This window comes from Lingula anatina, chromosome 3 (genome assembly GCF_051362555.1).
Source record: "Lingula anatina isolate TDL-2025a chromosome 3, LinAna3.0, whole genome shotgun sequence".
NCBI lineage: Eukaryota > Metazoa > Brachiopoda > Lingulata > Lingulida > Lingulidae > Lingula > Lingula anatina.
This window is the reverse complement of record NC_141769.1, coordinates 8278745-8300507: the sequence shown is the minus strand read 5'-3', so window position 1 is coordinate 8300507 and position 21763 is coordinate 8278745. Positions and strand designations below refer to the sequence as shown.

General features: G+C 35.6%; 3 protein-coding genes across 8 annotated transcripts in view; 2 read left to right on the top strand and 1 right to left on the bottom strand.

Annotated features, from left to right (window-relative positions):
* The window catches only part of LOC106173426 (uncharacterized), a 33082-nt gene extending 23723 nt beyond the window's left edge, over positions 1 to 9359 (bottom strand). For 4 of the 6 annotated variants that reach the window (XM_087008272.1, XM_087008275.1, XM_087008273.1 and 1 more), the window contains exons 1-10: positions 9216 to 9359; positions 8770 to 9030; positions 6410 to 6559; positions 5971 to 6207; positions 5283 to 5547; positions 4875 to 5014; positions 4500 to 4567; positions 1295 to 4112; positions 883 to 1011; positions 356 to 579 (exon numbers count right to left, since the gene is read on the bottom strand). In XM_087008272.1, coding sequence (XP_086864398.1) covers positions 356 to 579; positions 883 to 1011; positions 1295 to 4112; positions 4500 to 4567; positions 4875 to 5014; positions 5283 to 5547; positions 5971 to 6207; positions 6410 to 6559; positions 8770 to 8923 — 4185 coding nt within the window. In that variant the 5' untranslated portion in view covers positions 8924 to 9030; positions 9216 to 9359. The remainder of the gene's footprint in view (positions 1 to 355; positions 580 to 882; positions 1012 to 1294; positions 4113 to 4499; positions 4568 to 4874; positions 5015 to 5282; positions 5548 to 5970; positions 6208 to 6409; positions 6560 to 8769; positions 9031 to 9215) is intronic. The other 2 variants (XM_087008277.1, XM_087008274.1) reach the window with 2 other exon arrangements.
* Positions 9360 to 12395: 3036 nt separating this feature from the next.
* On the top strand, positions 12396 to 16859 carry LOC106173425 (von Willebrand factor A domain-containing protein 1). Its single transcript, XM_087009576.1, has 5 exons — positions 12396 to 12526; positions 13075 to 13280; positions 14763 to 14925; positions 16045 to 16203; positions 16547 to 16859. The coding sequence occupies exons 1-5, from the start codon at positions 12472 to 12474 to the stop codon at positions 16735 to 16737; spliced, it is 774 nt and encodes a 257-aa protein (XP_086865702.1). The 5' UTR covers positions 12396 to 12471; the 3' UTR covers positions 16738 to 16859.
* Positions 16860 to 18498: 1639 nt separating this feature from the next.
* LOC147762865 (matrilin-2-like) lies at positions 18499 to 20079 on the top strand. The gene is made up of 3 exons (XM_087009845.1): positions 18499 to 18640; positions 19229 to 19434; positions 19864 to 20079. The coding sequence occupies exons 1-3, from the start codon at positions 18586 to 18588 to the stop codon at positions 20062 to 20064; spliced, it is 462 nt and encodes a 153-aa protein (XP_086865971.1). The 5' UTR covers positions 18499 to 18585; the 3' UTR covers positions 20065 to 20079.
* Positions 20080 to 21763: the final 1684 nt, after the last annotated feature.

Sequence of the window (21763 nt, the reverse complement as noted above, 5' to 3'; positions counted from 1 at the left end):
TTAGGTAAGTCTTGAAATTACAAAAATAAATAAATAAATAAATAAATAAATAAATAAATAAATTTAAAAAAAACACAAGTATTAAAAAATTGTAATTCCAAATCTAACACTGCCAATCAAGATGTAATAGATTCTTGAACTTACAGTGATTGTAAACACCAGTTGTCACATCTAAGCATGCTTTATTGTCATTTTTTACTTAAATTGTCATTGTTCACTTAAAAAATAATTTACTTTTCAATTTAATGATATCAAGGTTTTCAAATTATTTCATAATGGCTGCTTAAAGAATGGACACGCTCCCTGACATAATAAAATTATGATAAAACATCCTTAAAAGAAATTAAAAACTCACTCTAGCTATTTCAGAGAGCCCCCCATTTTTTGTCTTTTCCAATTCTTCCTCAGCAGGTCTTTGGGGAGTCTGCTCCAACATTTCTGCGTCTTCTACTGAAAAATCATTTGTCTCCACATTCTCTGCAGGCAATGTGTCTGGAGTGGAGGAGTTTTGTGTAGAGTCAGTAATTTTCACAGGAGATGGATTTTCACTATCTTTGAGTGGATTCTGCTCATGTTTAACTGAAGTAAAATTTAAAATATAGCTGTAATAATAATAATAATAATTATGATTATTATAATACTACCGTAAGCAAAATTATAGTAAAAGGGAAATTTTGTGTAGTCTCAATTTACATCAGATGGATTTACACAAACCTGAGTAGACACTGCCTATGTTTATAACTTAAAAATAAACAAACAAACAGTTAAAAAAAAACAATTCTTTAAAAAATTTTTATAAGAACAGAATTCATTTCGCATGATTGAAGCCTAGGTGCTCAATGTGGTAAAAGGCAAAAGCAGATGGGCCATGTTTTAACTTACCAGTGTCATCTCCTAATTGTTCAGTATTCACATTCACACAGATGGTGGTTTTGATGGCACCTGCTTCTTCTGGTTTACCCAAACAGGTAAACTTGGAATTCTTGCTTATGCTTGAAAAGCTCTGAAAGCCTACGTGTGGAAAAGGTATTGGTAACAAATAGTTATTCTCATCAATCTTTGGGTTCAATTATATTATGTATTGCATATAATAACCCTAAAGCAAAATGACCCATAGCTTCAGGTACAAGGTTTCAATGAACAAAAATGAATTTCCACGTATAGTTTTATAGCACCTTTTTCAGGTTTATCCTGAAGCAACATTTTAATCATTTTCTACCACATAATGAGAAAAATCCATTTTTTGAGACAGAACACTTGTCAAGTCTTGGGCAGAAGAAAATCGAAATCATACCTGTTCTGGACCTCATAGCCATCAGTGCACCTTTCCTTTTAGCTTCCTTTTCCTCCTCCATTCTGGAGACCATATCTACCGTCTTTTCACCACTTCTCCCTTCTGATGATATGACCTTTGGAAATGTTTCACAATCAGATGTTGCACCAGGTTTACAGGTGCCTGAGGTCAATGCCATGGAGACTGTTGACTCGGTAGTTGTTGTCATGGACTCGGAGACTGTTGATTCAAGTGCCACTGTCGCGGGAATTTTTGATCCAGAGACTGACTGCGAGGTTGGAGGATCTAGAAGTGGTTTACAGCTAAGAAAGTCATAAACTTTGTTGGCTTTGGTTTTGGATATCTGGCTTGATGTTGGGTAAAAGAATTTCTTACTACGGCTTTTGCCCAAGCTTCCTCTTGTTGATACGACTGGTGTTAACTCTCTGCCAATAGATGGCATGTTTGCATCATTCTTACTAGCATTGTATGAAGCTTCAGCATTACTTCTTGTTGCTTTGTTTGGCGTTAACTCTTCGCCAATAGATGGTGTGTTTACAATGTCCTTACTATTGTACGAAGTTTTAGCATCACTGCTAGAGGCAGCATTTCCTGTGGAGTCAGGGACAAACATCTCATCTTCTAAAACCTCAGATTTGTTTGGAGTTTTTACATGTGTGCTAGTTTTAGCTTTGGATGAAACAAATAATTCTCTCTCGCCTTGCACACAGGAAGGCACCTCCTGACTTGAGCCTAATTCCTTACAAGCCTCTGGTGACAAATCCTGAGGATTTGGAAATGTCTCAGTGGCCCTGAGAAGGGCATTTGTTGTGGTGGGAGATATCTGAGAAAACAGGTCATCATTGCTTTCAGTTGTAATCTTTCCACAGTTAGAACTGCCCATAAGTTTTTCATGTTCCTGTAAGCCTGAGGGGAGGCAAGAGGCAATGGCACCATGATTAGAGATAGGAGCTTGCTTGTTAATGTTACTAAAATTTTTTCTCATTTGGGAATCTGAATTATCACTAGAACAGTCATTTTTTTCGTTAATGCCAACTAAATTAGGTGTCTGACTTGTCTCTGCGGAATGGCACATTGCTGTTAGTAATGTAGGAGACATCTGAGTGTACATTTCCTCATCCCAAATCTTCTCAGAAGGCTTTCCGTTTTTGTTATGCTGGTTGTTTGAAGACTGTGAATGTTCCTGAAAAGTCCTGTCACTGTCTTTTTCAACTGTTATTTCCGAGCAAGGTTTGACAAATGTAACCATATCACTGCTTGTACACGGAGCTTCAAACGAAGACCCAAAGGAATAATTTTCCAGGTCATTTTCACCAGTATTTTCTGCAGGGGGATTATCACTACAGGTTTCTTCTGATAACTTGGGTTTCTCTGTTGTCTCAGTGACCCCAGTGAATTCAACTTTCCCAGGGGTTTTAAATGTCACCTCAGAGCTATCACTGTCCTTAGAAGAGTGACGACTTCTGTGGATGCCATGAAGGTTATTGAGATCAACTGGCAAAGTGTCATCCAGTAAAGGTGGGGACACATTACACTTCTGACTGAAAGAACTTTTTTTACTGCTGCCAAAGGCATGTACATTGTCACTTCTTTCTAGTTCATTTTTCTGGTCTGTCTTTTGTTTTTGTACCGAGCTGGTTGCAGAGAGGAAGGCTCTGTCATCACTAGCATCCTGGGACTCTGTTTTACTAGCTTTAATAACTGGGTCTGAAATAGCTACTTTAATTGCTATACTGGGCGACATATTTTCATCCACATCTTCACCAGAGTCTTTTCTCATATTCCCATCTGCAGCACCATTTTGATCCTTGTTATTTTGATTCATGTCACTTTCTACCATACATACATCAGCTTTGCCCTTATTAACACCATTGTGCTGGACACATCTATAATTTGGCCATTTTCTCCTCCTGCCCTTGGAACCTAGCTTTCCCATGAGAGTATTTCTTGAAGGAGGCGTCATAAAGAAATCAGAGAGGGCAGACTCCACGTTACTGGAAATATTTGGAGAATCCACTTTGGCACACGAAGTTGAGGACAATGTAGGGGAAGGGACGCATTCTTCATTGTGTTTAATACTCTTTAAATCTCTGGTTGCTGATGAATTACACATAACACTGTTACACAATACACTTTTGCTAGAAGCAATTGGGACTACAGTCTCTGCAATTTTACCCTGACACTCCAGAGTCTCCGTACCTTCACTTTGTCTACTTGTAGTCATTTCCTTCATGCCATTATTTAGATGACTAGAAGTGGTGAATACCTTTTCTTTTTGATTTGCATTTTCTGAAACAGCTGTCTTTTCTTTTGTACCTGGCATCACCAGTGTTGAGGAATGTGAAACCACTTTCTCCACAGCAATGTCTCCAGGGGTGCTCATGGATTTCAAATTTTTACAGGAATGTTGTGAAATATTTTCTGAAGTCACAATTTCTGGAATGTTTGTATTCTGAGTCAAAATTCTGTCTAGTTTTATAATTGGCAGAGCAGCACCAGCTTTTGCAATGGAATTTTTTTCACGTACAGCACCATCAGTCTTGAGTTCTCTTGCTTTTTTCTGTACATCACCCTCCTCATGAGAGCTGCTAGAAGCAAAAGTCACAGTACACTGCCTTTCCTCTGTGCCTTCTCCGTTATTTTCTTGACCAGTCGATTTCCCTGAAGCTGCTAGTTTTGCCCCCCTCTTGTCATGTAGGTCATCTAGAGAGGCATCAAGTGGTTCATGTTCTATGGTGAGATTAAGGTCAACCTGGTTGACCTTGGACATCCGAGATGAGGAACCTTCACCAGGAGAGAAAAGCACTCTTGCTAGGGCCTAGAACAGGGGAGAGTGTATGCACTTTCAAATATGTGAATGTTATTTATCATGCACAGATATAAGGTTATCTGTATACAAAAATTAAACAGCAATTACAGTTTCCCATATTCTTATATCCAGTACAAATCGCTTATCTAAATGTATGTGATACAATATAATTTCTGAGGCTAAAAAGACACTTGGAAGTGTATTATATTATATATTCCAAATATAACTATTTGTGATTTACTATGCACAACAATACGAAAGCGTAGTCTTAAATTCGGAATATAACAGTGAGTTTCTTTTTAGAAATTCAGATTTATTTCTATTTATATTTATTCCTGCTTAAACATTTATTTGACCAGTCACAAAAGCAACAAAATACAGCACCAGCATCCTTACCCCTGGCTTCCTTTGACCTTCCTCTAGAGATGTATTCTGCTTTGTTGCACTGTTCACACTTACAGTTCCTGTAAGGTAAAAGAAAACTTCATGACTGACATTCTGAATTTTGATACTTACGATCCTCTTTTCTAACAAATATATTTTTGCATTCTCCCATAAAATGCTACCATCAATATCTTCACACAAACTTCTCAATTACAACTCAAAACTGTCAAATATTGTTTATACAAAAATTGTTAAATCAGCAATAAAGAACAAAGGTACTTATTCATTTTACTTTCCTTTTAACAATGCAATTATAATCCTTTTTATTTTTCTAACTTCAAATTTAAACAATATATTTTTATGTAAAAAACAGTATAAAACAATCACCAGGTGGGGGTGTTGCCAAAGAACTGGTCCAAGACAAGCCGGTGTCGTTAGGATCAGCTCCAAGACTGACAGCTATGTTAGGAGTGCTGTGTAACATCTGCTCATAACCAGGTGTCCTCAACAGGTGCTTCAATGCAGGACTGTAGACAAAATCAAATCAAGAACCAAATCAATTAATTGTTATGAAAAGACCACAAGATTATAAAATAGATTTCCACAAAAATAATTTATGAAAAATATGTTCTTCATGTAACAACACTTGCTACAATCTTGAATAAAAATGTTATTGTTAATCAAAACACAGTTTGATACCAATTTTCATGCATGATAAAATTATAAGCATTAAATTTCATTAAAAACTATGTGGTTTAAAAACTATGTGGTAAATAAAGTAAACCTTCACCACACCTGTCCCACGACATCTGCAGGGGGCTCACATGAGACTTCATTTTTCGAAAATTCCCCTTGGTTGCTGAACCTTTGACATTATCCCCAGAGATGTTCCCTTCAGTTCCTGGAGTTTTCATCCCTGTGGGCACCTCCATCCCCAGGCTATCAACACAGTTGGGGGGTGTCCTGCCCACTGACCCTGGGGTGCTGGTTGTCCTCCCCCTGACTACAGCCTGAACTGGTGTTATACCACTAGGACCTGGGGTATCAGGACTAGAACACACTACAGAAAGGACATATAGAATAAGTATACAAAAAGACAAATACTTACAATATCACTTTTATATTCATAATATTGTTTTAATATTTACTATATATATATATATATATATATATATATATATATATATATATATATATATAAGCACCTGCTGGTAAATAATTGCTCTATCATTAAAACTAGAGCACACCAGTCACTAGCGAAAAATTGTTTAGTATAAAGAAAAATATATTTATTCATCATATAGAGTGTGTCAGTTTTAAAAGATTGAATCTTAACTGCTTTTGAAATTTCCATTAAAAAAGGGCAAGTTGGAAAAAAAGTGATAAAATAAAACAAAAAAAAGAAACAAATAGATATATAGAGCACCCATGAGTGAAAAAAAAAAAAAAAACATGACAATGTTAAACACCATGGAAAACTCACATTTCTCTGCCTTCAATTCCCCACTGTGTAAACTGGGACAGGTTTTCCCATGGTCACTAGAGGGAGCTATAGCAGTTAGGGTAGGGACTGTCTTGGGTGTCACTATCTCACTGACATGCTGGTGCTCATGCAGAGAATGATGTGTCTGTAAATGCAAGCTACTTAGCCTCAATGGTGCCTCTATGTCTGCTAGGGCATCATCTTGTCTAACTGTGTCTACACCAATAACACCTGCAACTGAGCATACACTGTTGGTTATATAACAGAAGAATCTGCATCTTTAAAGTCTTTGCTAATGTAACACTCAGTTAAGTGTACAACATTTTCAATTCTACCCTCTATCCCTAAGCAGTCAACTTTCTGTTCCCCTCCCAGACCTTATCTTACTGTCAAGAAGTAGGACCACCCCACATGCTAGAAGTTGTATCTTGCCACATACTTGTTTTTGGTGACAGGGCACCTTCAAGACTCATGGATGGCAGAGCAGGCTGGATCTCCCCTGTATTTCCAGTAGAAGCCTCATCATGTCTGTTCTTTAGGCACTCCTCTGTTAGTTCATGAAACCAGTTTGGATTGGTATCCCCCAGTTCTGAAATACAAATAGAAAGAAAAAACATAAATAAATACCCCCTGTAATGGAGATAAACTTTATATCATACCTCACATAGAATACAAATGAAAAACAAAAAGATATGGGCCTCACTAGCATCTTTATGAAAAAACAAGGCAGCAAAGCTGTCAAATGTACAGACAAAGAACAGAAAATAAAGATGCAAATAAGTGAAAAATTAAATTTTCACAAAAAACTGTTAAATTGCCAGAAAAATTTACCAAACAGACTGCGTTGCCTATTGAAGCTGTATGTTAGACCCATGTTTCTTTCCTGTAAGTTTGAGAACAGTAAGTGACATGATTTCCCTTAAATGGTCATCATAGGAGCAGTGCCCAAAATAGGGGTTTCTTCAAATTTTGATGCAACATTACATAATGTTTAACAGCATAATGACAATCAAATGTTATTAATAAAATATTAGTAACATGGACATTCAGAAAATGTGACAAGCAAAAGTCTTCAAGATCATGGAACTTTAAAGTCACACCTTGAAAATGCCAATATGTGAAAAATTTAATTTTCACAAAAAACTGTTTAACTGCCAAAAAAAAAAAAAAAACCAAACAGACTGCATTGCCTACTGAAGCTGTATTTTAGTCCCATGTTTCTATCCTGTAAGTTTGAAAACAGTAAGTGACATGATTTTCCTTAAATGGTCATCATGGAAGCAGTGCCCAAAATGGGGGTTTCTTCAAATTTTGATGTAATATTACATAATGTTTAACAGCTTAATGACCATCAATTTTTAATTATAAAATATTTGTATCACAGATATTCAGAAAATGTGACTAGCAAAGGTCTTCAGGCCCATGGAACTTCAAAGTCACGCCTTGATAATGCCAAAATGTAAACAAGACAGCACTGTTCTGAAATGGGTTTATTTCCATTTTTAACACTTTTTTAACATAAAACAAAATAAACATTTTACTGCCATTTTTATATGTCCAACTAAGAATATTGATGAGATGGGAAAAGTATCAATAGAACAGTGTTAAATGTCCAATTTCCTCCATTCTGAGATTCTGAACATAGTGGATGATTGAATCTGACAAACTGCAATGATATGAGTTTATTTCCATTTTTGACACTTTATTACACAATACATGATAACAAGTTTACCATGTTTTTTACATAATCAACTAACAATGTTGTAAAGATGCAGGAAATATCAAACAAACACTTTTAGGCATCTTATTAGTTAAATAATGAGACTGTTAACATGCCTAATAATTGAATCTGAGGAAATGTGAAAAAACAGTATAACTTCTTAAGTAATGGCCCGATTATGCTTATTTTCGAACTCAACCTGCGTTTTAGTAAGATTGACCACTCCTGTGAGTATAATTACAATTGGCCAATCCGTTTTTCTTATATTGTGTTATCAGTGTTGCATTTATATTGAAAATAGTGAAAAAACAGCATAAATTACCTAAAAGTGACCCGATCATGCTGATTTTCGAACTTGACCTGCGTATTATGAATATTCATCAGTTCTGTAAGTTTCAAGTCAAAAGGTAAAATGGTTTTCCACTTATCGTGTTATCGGTGCTGCATATATGTTGAAAAAAGTGAAAAAACAGCATAAATTCCCTTAAAGTGACCCGATCATGCTGATTTTCGAACTTGACCTGCGTATTATGAATATTCATCAGTTCTGCAAGTTTCAAGTCAAAAGGTAAAATGGTTTTCCACTTATCGTGTTATCGGTAAAAGTGCACGGCGACGGCGACGACAGACGCAGATGATGGCTATATGTACAGACACATCTGTGTCTGTACATAAAAAATTAGCTCACTCACTCACTCACTCACTCACACACACACACACACACACACACACACACACACACACACACACACACACACACACACACACACAAATACACACACACAAGAATCATGAATGGTGTTATAATAACTATCATTTTATCACATAATAATTATTATCATTATCATATTAATCACAAGCATTTATGATGCTGTAAGTTGCTATCATTTTAAAATCATACAAAGTCTACGGAGGCATCTTGATAGTCTGAAGGTTCATTGGTCCGAAAAATGGTAACATTTTCATCGTATTTTTTCTTAATCAAGGGTTCATTGGTCCGAAGGTTCAATAGCAAACATTCAGACCAATGAACCTTCGGACTATTGCCACGGCCCTAAGTCAACTACTGCCCCACTTACCTAGCATCAAATTAGGGTTAGTCTGCAGTATGTGAGAATAAGACCCATTTCTGGGTTCTCTGTCTGACTTCCACTTGAAAGCCCTGGCAGTCTGACATGTTTTGCCTCCATCTTGTGGTTGATGTGGCGCTGTATGCCGCCCTTCACTAGCCATTACCAAGTGTTATTTCACCTCTTAGCATATTCCTCTAAACTACTCCTGCCATGTTCCCTTTCCTTCATTTTCACAGTATTTGTCCTTCAGATAAATTTTGCGTGAACCTAGGATACAAAAGGACCCTTGGTCTATAAAACTTAGGACAATGAACAAACTGTGCTGTTCATTCATAATAATCTTGAGTAACTAAAATATTGAAAGACACATTTCAAGTCAGTCAATTCCTTAACGTTATTTTAAATTCTATAGTAACGGATCTGTTTCCATACTATCATGATATACGCCTTACCTCTTATGCAATATGTGTGAAAGAGGCAGAAACATAACTGAAATTGACTGAAAAATCCCACTAAATCTGGCATTCGTAGTTCGCAGCTCGCCTTCGCCTGTAGGTCGCCATGTTTGTCATTCCCGCCATCATACAATGTCGTAAAATTGAGGTCGTCTTAACTTCATGAACTTCAACAAAATAGCCAGTAAAACAACAGAATTAAGTCAATAGATTCATTAAGTTTGATTAATTAAGTTTGCCCCTAATTTGTTTCAAAGGATGTACGAGTGATCATTGTCGTAATCCTGGTCTCGTTCCCACAACTATCCCCCAAGATAAGCTCTTCTCTTATTTTGAAGAAACGTAGCTGTTCTCTTTATAAGTTTTACGTAACCGAAGCGGAGCCAAGATTATTTGTACGGGGCGGGGTCAGCGGATGCGAGACCGACCCCCCCCCCCTCTCCCACTTGAAATTTTGGAATTTTAGAGGGAGAACGATTTAGAACTATTATTCAGCTAGTCAATATTAAATATTCAAGAAGAAACCATTGGTAGGCCCCTATGATTTTTTCAGAAATCGAAGGTGGAGTAAGGACCCCTCCTGACCCCCCTACATCCGTCATTGCGTAACAGATAGTTAATGGTACACTATTGTAATAGCTACCTTAAAAAGTACTTGACTAAACACAGATTCGATCGTTGATGTAGGCCTACGTAGGCCTTAATGGAGCATATTTATAGTTACAAATGCCTAAAACTGAATGGGCAGGTCCCTATTAACGTTAAGACCAGTTAATGTAAAATAAGAAAGAGTAACACAAAGTTCAAGATATACACACACAAAATTATAATAAACTACGATTACAATTGATGATTATAATAGTAATAATAATAATAATGAAGAAGATGATGATGATTAATTAATAAATAGATTAATTAAATAGGCCTATTTGATTTGATAATCAAAAATTATGACAATTATAGAATAAAAGGGACGAGTTCAAATAAATATTAAAAATAGTAACGGCAAAATAACGTAAGTAATTGTGATGTTAATTGTAGGCCTACACAAGAAAAGACGTTTGATTATTTTTCCAAAATATGTACATAGGCCTAACGGTAGGGCCTGTCTCAGATTTATAAGTGAACTCTACTGATAACTGCCAAATAGAAGAAAACATCAAAACAGTTATCAGAGGTTTCAGATACAAATTTGATAGATACATGATAACTTATTATTTGTATAATTTTGATGATTTTTGAAGTGTGTAACCTATTTGCAGAAAGCAGACTTGACGAGCGTAAAATTAAATCATTTCCATGTCAATCTTTCGTTTTTTATTACCCAGTTATTTCTAGATTAATTTATGTTATCTAAATGTGTTTTGAAATCGAAATAATACTCTGCTGGTCAAAATAAAAACCCAAAAAATGCTGATTTTCATTAATAATAATCACCACAAGATGTATACAATGTACGCCTACCTACTGTATATTTGGCATGACATACTGAGTATGTAGGCCTACTGTGCTTTAAAATATGGTACGTCGTCACCTGCAATATACAAATAACTTTTATTTCCTCAAGTAGTTGATTACTGTACGTGAGGCAACCCAGGTCTCTTATATTTTGCATTTCAAATTACCAGATTAACAAAACAGATTCAGTGGGTTAAACAGAGCAAGCGGTTTGCATTATTCAGACTTTCAGTAGAAAAAGACGATTAATGCAACAAGAAAAAAATGTGACCAAACTGCCGAAGAGGCACCCTCTACCTGGGTCACAGATTGATTTTTCACTAGATGTTCATAGATAGGCCTATATCTCTGATTAAATTGACGGTAATTCGCTGCCCTACACTCGCGTCAAAGAAAAAAAAAGTCAACAATATAATATGCGGCCCTGGTAGAGGGTACTGAGAAGGCACCCAGCTGACGTGTCATATATAGTTAGTATAGATAGACTAGACGGTTTCGTATACATGTACATACACGTAGCTTGCCATTTCAATGAAGCAATGCATATTTACGTTGCGCTGTAATCATGTTTAACCCAACAGAAAGTTAACAGACAATTAAGACTGAATTGCTGTCTTTGAATTAACAGCATTAAGTACCAAATTAAACTGAATCACTTTTAAGGAACTGTTAGAGGTTGTGCGCTTTAACATGTAATCCGACCATATTCAAGGTCTTCTCTGTAATTTTTACATAAAATAATAGTCTAAAACCTTGTTAGAAGTCGGACCAGAATATGAATACAGATATCTTGTTCCCGGTATCAATGCTATACTTGTACGCTCACCCAAGTATCTATCCTCTTACAAGTTCTTATACACCTTACATATAATTATAATTAAACCCGGAAAAATTCCACCACGAGTACGACATACTTCACGTCAAATAAATCTCCTCTTTATTACGACCCGGTGAATTAAATATAGCATGAACTTTTTACATGTAAGTATATATGTTCATTTTACAGTAATGAACATATAGTTGTTTACCTTATTAGGTTTTCAAATTGTTTCCTTATTCTTTGGCAGGTGTTCAGTTAAAAAATGTATGGTTTGGGCAGCGACGTGACCCTACAGTTTTTCCATAAGTGTCACTTTCGAATGATAACGTTATTAATGCATGTCTGAATTCTAAAATTTTGGAGCCTTTTCTTTTGGTACATAATATTTGTAAGAGAAGGTCAAAATTAGTTCTCCAAACGGTGGCAGGAAGGTGTAAGGGGGGTGTAACTATGTATTTAGCGCGTCGGATTTTCTAAGATGAAATCATTAACTCAAAAATTTCATCTAAACAAAAAGACTCACAATCTATATGATTATGACCAATGAATGAGTGCCACCTTGTACCCTAAATATATTTTATATAGAAAAAGACCTATATGGTGAAATAAAAAATATAAAGCTCAAAAATCGTCTCAACCACCTCCTTACAAATAAGAAACGTTATTCATTTCATACTCTTATTTCGTCCCAAAGAAACACTTCAATGAAATACATCTAGAATTTCATTGACTTTAACAACAATTAAAAAGCCATTTATGAAATGGAAATCGAAGTCCGTATGGTAAACATTGCCCTTCACCTAGCTATTCGCTCTCGATTAATAGTGGTCATTCTTTCTTGTGAAAATATGAAAAATTCATGTATCCGCCAAGTGTTGCACGTATGCCGGCCAGAAAAATACTATAAAAAGATCAAGAAAACACTTGTTTTCACACCAGCCGGTTTCACTGACTGAGACAGGAGAGTGACTCAAGATGCAGCTTGTCAAAGTGCTCGTGTTTTGTCTTGCTTTAGTAAGCATTGACAGAGGTAAGATATTTAGTTGCGAGTTTTTCGTTGGGTAGGCCTACTGTTTTAACACTCCTTGTCTTTTTTTTTGTTTTTTCTTTCTTTCTTTCTTTCTTCTTCTTATTATTATGAACCTAGCAATTGCTTAAATGTAAAGCAAGAAGTACATGTACCTATCGCGCTCTTGAATTTGGAATTCAAATATACCTAACTTATCTAAAAAAGGAAAATGTCTACTTTTGTCTAAAAACCAGTGAACGGCTTATGCCTTCCTCCTATTTTAAATTCACTTAAATGCAGTATTTGAGCTGTGACATGGCATCTTTTATAAAACAGTGTATCATTTTTAAAACATAGTTGGTTATATCCTATACAATTTATTTATAATATCAATTTTTGGAGATTTTAGGAACGCTACTGTAGAGAATAGATGAATAGATGTACCAGTTGTCAATCGTGCCAAAGATTTCCGACATCCTAAGAAATACAAAGAAACTCTTCCATCTACGTTAGACCTACTCCAGTCATACCATCGATATCATATCAGTTCATGTTTTCTTTTCTCACAGGTTCCCAGGCGGTGAATGTGGACTACCAGGCGTCGCTGATCAACAACAAGCTTTCCAGCCTTATGGCTCCCAAGTTGGTGTGCTCGGGTTATCTATGGTTTAGAAGTTGTGTTAAAGTCCCTCCAAAGTTAGACACTCTGCTGGTATTGGACAGTAGTGGAAGCATAACATCGTATCAATTTGGAAAAGAAAAAGACGCAGCAAAGGTAAATTCTAGCTTATACTCATAGTGTTTGATGGGTCCAAAACTCTGCCATTACAAAATAAAGAGGCACCCAAATGAATTGAAGAATATGGGTAGAAAATTACATACATCTAAGTATATGACGTAACAAGCGTGCAAGATACATAAGTACATTCTTTTAAGACTATAAATTAGAACGTCTAATGGGATGGGAAAGGGACAATATTAGGCCTTGTTAATGTCCTCAACGCAACTCCAGAAAACCTCGCCAACACCCTTAAAAACTTCGCCGTGCTACAAAACCAAGTCGCATCAAAGTTAGGCAAGTTATATATATATATATATATATATGCTTTATTCATACTTTCTGCACCAGACTGAGCTGGTGAAAATGTACATAGATAAGGTAATAGCAGCAATAATAATGATAATAGTAATAGTAAAATACATAGATAAATAGCACCAAAATTACATATATAGAAATGTACCAATGTTTTCTACTATGTGTACTAAATCTTCATATTTATAGTAATTATTGATAGACATCATGAAGTGGAAGATGTAGCACAGTTTCTTTTGGTTAAAGCAAGGTTAAGGAATTTGGCCAAGGAAATTATCACTGTTTCGTTTGGATTGTTCATTATAAAGTGGAATTTATCTTTGTTGTTTAAATGTGCAAAGCATGTGTGTCTGCTTTGTATTATTTTAAAAAGTTCTTTTCTGTGTTCTGTATACAGAGGGCAGGTAATTATAATATATATCACGTTATATGTCGTCTTCACATCATCGCCCCTTGGGGATAATAAGCACTTTTAAAATGGCAACTGCTAAGCGCTTCAAGCAGATAAAATGACTCAAAAGTGTGGCCATCGGCTCTTTTCATTACTTTGAGTGATCCGACGAATGAAGAGCACTTGCATGTTTATTTTAAAATATGAAGATCTACGTCATTCATGTAAGCCATGATAGATCTGTTGACCGACAAGAAGTGACAAGTGTCCCTCTGACATTATGCCGGGGATGTCGACAAGGATAATAAATCATTACGTATTGTAGGCTTAAACAGCACTACCCCCGTTAAAAAAATTCGCTTCATTTCAGTACATTACCCACAGCATAACTGTATATTTTAAGTATTGCCATAGGCCAAAACTGGCAGTTCTAGAATTGTCGTGAAGGGACTAATTTGCTGAAACCGTCTGGCATTAGAGCTAAGCCGAAAATGGCTGCATAAAACTCTTTTCAGGTAATTTTAGTTGCACGGCATTACAAAACGCTTGTTTTAACCAAAGGGTTAAGTGGCAAGTAATTTTTTGGAATTTTTTTAGGTCTTTGTCTGTTGTCGAAGTTTTCTGCGCATGCGTCAGTGTTGTTTATTGGGCCTAAATCCACCCCCCCCCCCAATCTGATATCCTGAATCAAAACGTAAATCTCATGTTAACTGAATAACAACAAAGCATTGTTTACTTTTGTGAAGACATTATAACTCCATTCATTGTTTCAGGTGATTGTTGACTACATCCACAACAAAGCACCCATCGGATATTATAAATCACGTGTAGGTCTGATAGAATACTCCGTGTACGCTCACTTTGAATTCAAGTTTAACGAGTACAACACGCCTGCAGCGATCAAGAACAGGATTCAACTTGTGAGATATGACAACGGTATGACTTGTAGTTCCTGAGCTATGTATTTGGTTAATTTGTATCTTTACTCATTCATCAAATATTTATTTATATTTTCATTTATTCTTACAGGACGTTTTCATGAAACCCGTTATTTGTTATTTCTAGATCCGTCCGTTGCAATTCAGTGTAATTTCTTTTGATACAACTCTTTAGTAATGTCCACGTCATGTAGAGAGACATGTAACCGGACTAAAACAACTTTATACTCTATAACCCTGTCTGCTGTTCTAAATGGTTGTTATTTTATTGTTATGTAGTGTTCATGAACTTATTTGTCTCCACATAAAGTGTGGTCATTTTGCTGATGGCGACACGTCAGCAGTTTTATATTTGAAGGTTATTTTTGTTTCTTTTCTTTTTTTTCTATTTTCCGATATGATAATATAATCATTATAGTAGTTATATTCATTTCTTTCAATAAAACAGATATTATAAATGGCATATAATAATTTTTAAAAATTAATGAAAATTGGAGTCAAAAAATACATTTACGTATGTCGCATGTTCATTTGAGAATTATCTTGCATTAAGAAACATATTTAGTCATCAAATGTTATAGGGCCCAAAGGATTTTGAACAACGGCCTGTTCTTAATTTTGTCACATCTGGAATAAGGTTTTACGTTGATGTAAGGCAGTAGAAGACGTAAACGGTCTTCAACTGATAACATGATGTTGAACTGTTCGTTTGAGAGTTCATCTCGCCCACACTACAAAGAATTACGTGTTGGAAGCAAGTATGGCCGTATCACAAGTCAGCTCTGGATACATTGCTTTGAATGTCCCTTTTTGTGCATCGATCTAATATCTGATCTGTAAATACACAAGTGCTAATCAATATATACATATTTGTCATAGACAAATGTATTATTATTATAATTATAATTATTATTATTATTATTATTATTATTATTATTATTATTATTATATAATTTTTCGGTGAGTGAACTTTTATATCCTTCAATTGAAAAAGATTTAGAGAGTTAAAACTTCTGCCGAGGCAGAGAGAGAGAGTCATTAGTGCCTGTATTCAAAAAAAGATAAGAATTGTGGGGTCGTCCACATATCTATCATATTTGTTATTTGTTTTAATAAGGTTGGCGCACGGCAACCGCAATTGCACTGGGGAAAGCCAAGACGGAGATGCAAGCTAACAGTCGTCCTGGCAACGTCAAAGTTGTTTGGGTGTTTACTGATGGTAGATCTAATTATGGTGTGAACCCTAAAATACCGGCTGATCAACTGAGAGCAATCGGTAGGAGCAAACGTTTTTGTTTCCTTTTTCAAACATGCTTTGAAAATGCTCGAATATGTTTCATATTGACGATAGTTCTCAGTAAAAACACGGCAACTGCTTAATAGTACTATACTGTTACGTATAAAACCAGTCACTTTTTATAATTAGATCAAACGGCCGTAAAACGAGATATACTTTTGAATTTTTTATTCATGACAACTGTCAGAATAAAGGCCGTTTAAGTTAAGTTTCCCATATGAGCAATGCTTGGTATTTCTTCCTAAGTTATTAAGATATATTTTTTCTCTGTTTATATCTATTAAATTCTAAAAACTTTTCAATTCTGTTTATTTTACTGTAGGCACAACTGTGTGTATCATGGCAATTGGACCGTCTATTAACTGGCCCGAGATACACGATATTGGAAATAAAGACTGCATCTTCCAAGCGACATCATTTCATCAGGCTTTCCAGATCCTTTCGAGGGCGTACTCTTTGAGCAAGAGCTCACCGACGTTGAGCGATAATTTCTTCAGTGGCCTTAAGTTGTAACGCAGTTTTGTTTTGTTTATGTAAAATAGATCCTTGAAATAAAAACCTTTCCATGTCAGAGTTTAAATAATGGCGAATCAATTGATTTTGTCTACTTTAAGTAGTCAATTATCTGTCTTTTACCACGACTGTCACATATATTATTAGTACATATGAATAGAAAGGTGCGATAGTTATATAGCTGTTATTGCAAAGGAGTTCAATTAATAAAACGACTTCGTTCAGATTCCACTGCAACTTGGCGCTTAGGTGTTTTTTCTTCACATAGTAATAATGAACATACTTTAATACTAAAATACCCATTAACCAGGGTCTTTTTCTGCATTTACATAGCCTGTTTTATAATTTGAAAACAGGTTAAATGATGTTTTAGTTATAAAGTAAACAGCCTTTCCCCTGTTGAAGTGTGGAGATAGTTGCTGCATTCCAACGTGAGTCCAGTGCTGGCTTTATCCTTTCCTCTTCTTTGAAATATTTAGTTTACCTTAATAGATTTCAACCCCCTTGTATTCCTTAAAGTGGGGGTGGGGGTGGGGGGGGAGGCACCGTTAAGGGATGTGGATGATAAAGGCTGCGCTGTACATGTAGTGTCACTCTCAAAAAATAATGAACTACGTTTGGCAAAGTGTGATCCGTAACGTTCAAGGCCTTTGTATTTATTAATTGAATTTCAAAATATGCACTGAAGGAGAAAAACAATTTTAATACAAACAGTTCGACTCAATGAGGCCCATAAACAAAATAAGGTTATTCGTATGATAAACGAAAGGAGTAAAGAGGAGCTAGGATAGTTTGCAATTCCTATTTGGGAATATATAAATAGGTTACACCGTTTTCTTTGATAAACACATTGTTTAAAGGTATAGGGAGCGAATGATTTAATCAACATAAAGCCATTTTAATATAATTATAATTTAACATTAAAATATTGCGATTGACAACCACAATATAGCTTGAATGTACAATATGTATGAAAACTCCCGATTTCGTTGGTTGTACAAAGAAAAAAGAAGAAAACGCCATAATCCGAGCTCTTACAGGGTAGCATAGATTTAAAATTTAAAAAGATATAGAAAGCGGATTAGAATACAGTGTTTTAAATAAATGAAATGACGAAGTAAATTTGAAATTGGGCATGAGGGAGAAGTATCATAATCCGTTGTATTTAAAATAATAATTAGCGGCAATTATTCGTTCCACATGCCTTTTAATGATGGAAACTCGCCCGTGAATCCTTATAAGCTCAAGTTTAAGACTGGGTTCCCATGCCTAGATCGATCCATCTGGATCGGTCTAACTCTCTGGGGAGTATCACTAGAGTGTCTTAAATGTCTGTCACACCTACCGAATCAGCTAAGGGGTAAAGATAATTACCCCCTAACAGCTTTAAAAGGCGTGACAGACATTTAAGCCGGTTAGTTGACAGCAATTTAGTGACACTCCCAAGGTAGTTAGATCGATCCAAATATCAGTGGGAATGGTCCCTCAATTAAAGTCGAACGTATCGTTAATATCTTGGCGTTAACTATATAGTGCACACGGTTTTCAAATCACATTAAATCGCGGATTCTGTGTGATTCCTTTAAGCAAGTAAAAACTTCACAAATTAAAATCATGACGAATACCTCCTCGCACCCCTTTCATGAATATCTGACAGCCTTAGATATTGTCCTTCAAGTAGTTGTTTTTTATTAACTGTCTGTCATTATTTTTTATTGAGGAAATATGAAAATTCATGTGTGAGCCACGTTCTACACGTACACCTGGCAGCGAAATGCTATAAAAACAACAGTGCAAAAAAACACAGCAACAACACTTTCAGAAACCGAGGTAGGAGACTGACTCAAGATGCAGCTTCTCAGTGTGCTGGTAGTTTGTGTTGCTTTAATCAGTATTGAAAAAGGTGAGTTTTTTTAGTTCAGTATTTTTTGGTTTGTTTGTTTTCGTTCTTCGTTGATAACATTAGGCATGTTTTTAATTTCTTTATTTTAAATTTCGCCCCTTTTTTCTATTCTTCAACTTTTGTCTGGCGACTGCAGCTTTTCTAGCTTTTTATATATATCTCTCCTTTTCTCCCCATCAATTATTTTTCGTTAGGAGATTGCTTAAATGTAAACAACGTTTTTCCTGGGGTCCTTTAGATTTTTCTGAATCAACCGACAGCCAATCTAAAGAATTCTTAACGTGAAAATCTCTTACAAATTTCCGCTATTTTGGATTTTCTGGCTTCGGTAAAGCGAATATTCATGTCTCTATTTTCATTCGTTGTCATGTTTCGTATAAGGTACTTTTTGAGAACAGATAGATATTACATTTCTCAAACAAGATGCTGTTGTCTCCCGACCGTATACAGTACAGTGTATGCTGTCTTGAAACAGAATACGTGATTTTACACTTTGGTATGACATGGTACCCAGTAGGAACGCTTGAGAGAAATTTCCGTCATTACCTTAGGAAAAAACCAAAAATTCTACAATAACCTTTTTTACAGTTTCGGAGGCGGTTGATGTCGATTACCAGGCTTCACTGATGAACCAGAAGCTATCCAGTGTCATGGCTCCCATAATGGAATGCAGTGGTGGCCTTTTTGATAGGCGGTGTGTTCTAGTTCCCCCAAAGATAGATTTTCTGTTGGTGTTGGACAGTAGTGGAAGTATTACGCTGAAGTACTTTGAAGTTGAAAAAAAGGCAGCAAAGGTAAATTCTTAAAAAATAAGAGACATCCAAATAATTTGGTGAACGTAACCTATTTCATAATTGATATTTCATTACGTTTTATTAATCTATATGCATGTTCTGTCTGTTTAGCTATATAATTAGGATGTCTAGTACACCAAAGAAAAAATAACTTAAAGTAAAGGAAAATCTTCTTAGAGTCTAATGTTTCAAAACAGATGTGCAGCTTCAGCCTTGTCTCTTCTACAGAGGCCCACAAAGGCGTGTTTCATGTGCACAGTCAGAATTCTCTTACTAAAAATAAAATAAAATGAAATAAGTCATGCGTCAGTGTGTGCAGGGGGGGAGGAAAATGTCAACATCTTGATATCATGAATGGAAACGTCTAAAAATCATTATATTTTATTTGATATTGCCCAACATGAACAATTATATTAACCCTTTTTTCAGATAATTGTGGATTACATCCACAACAAAGCACCCATCGGATATTATAAATCACGTGTAGGTCTGATAGAATACTCCGTGTACGCTCACTTTGAATTCAAATTTAACCAGTACAACACGCCTGCAGCGATCAAAGACAGGATTCAACAGGTGAAGTACGACAACGGTAAGAATGCTTACTGTCATAGTTCTATATGGCTATGAAAACGGTTAAACTGTATTTCCTGTGTTCATTAAATTTAATTATGTTTTTCTCACCCTATACCGGAATCAAATATAAAAGTAATTGCTAATTATCTCTTGTATTGGTTTCAAATCGGTTATGTTTAGCGTGATGTAAGTGGGACGAGACTTACTGTTTCATAGGAGACTCTGTTGTTCATGACACTGGTTTCAGTATGACTGGGCAAAATGGGGAGCACAGCACAGCAATAGATATAGGTAGCTATATTAGCAAGCAATGCCTTTCCCAGCCAGAAGCAATATCATAGATTGATATTTCATTTACATCAAAAGAATTCCAACAGACAGTTTTGCGAACTTTTCATTTACTACATTTATATAGTTTGCTCTTGATTACCATTTGTTACATTTTTATAGGTTGGCGCACAGCAACTGCACTCGCCCTGTCACTAGCTAAATCAGAGTTGCAACTAAACAGTCGTCCTGGTTACATCAAAGTTGTATGGCTGATCACTGACGGTCAATCCAATTACGGTGGGAATCCTAAGATACCAGCTGATCAACTGAAAGCAATGAGTAGGTTCAATATTTAGATATGTTCATCATGACACTGTAGTTTGGATATGCTTATAGTAATATCATTTGTATCATATTTGATTTCATTTAATTTCCTTCTAATATGCATATATTATTAAGTTCTATTAAACTTTCAATTTCTTTTCATTTTACTGTAGGAGTAACTGTGTGTGTCGTAGCGGTGGGACCGTATATTAACTGGCAGGAGATACGCGACATCGCGAGTCCAGGCTGTACTTTCGCTGCGGATTCGTTCGCTGAAGCTTTTGATATCATTAGAAAGGCGTACTACTTGAGTTTGAATACTCCAACTTTAAGCCCAACTTTAAGCCCAACTTTGGACCCTGGTTTCTTCGGTGGCCTTGGGAATTTGTTTGGTTGATACAAACATACCTATTCTGAACACATTCAATGTATAATAAATGTATAGAATTTAAGCCTCTCTGAGACAGAATTGATATCATTCAATAACAGTGAACTGAATTAAAATATGGAAATATTTTTATACTTTAAGTATTGTAGTAACGAGAGATTCCCCAAGACAAGTTAGGTGCAAAGTGAAGGTGCTATAATTATGCATGTATAACTGTGTTTGTATCACATTTCAATAAAATGGCTTCGACCGGGCTGTGTTTTAATCTTGCCGTTTGAGTGTCTTTATTTAATGATGTACACCTGTTAACTAATAATATCTAAACGGATTGTCATTACGTTTTGTTTATTTGATGCTTTCAAATTTTCTTGAACAATTTGGGTATTGTTTTGATAATTAAGTGAATAAATAAACTGTAATTCTAAGTGAGATTAAATGTTTTCAACTTTAAATTTTACAAGAATCAAAACCGATTCGAAGAGCTTATTCGAAGCCCAAACAGGGCCTCACAAAATACTGGTTCGTTCGTTTCATTAATTTATTTAGGTATATAAAAAGTTGAATGCTGTTGTTCTAATAAGATGAAATAATGCTTTTACGCACTTCGGTGCGTGATTTTTGAAACGTTTGCCTTTTGAATTACGCGTTAGATATATTCAGCGAGGCAAATAGAGCAAACAGGTTACTATAAACCAATTAAAGAAAAATGTCAACCAACGAGCAGAAATACTTGTTTATCAGGACGGTCAAGGACAAATGTGGTTCGTCCCG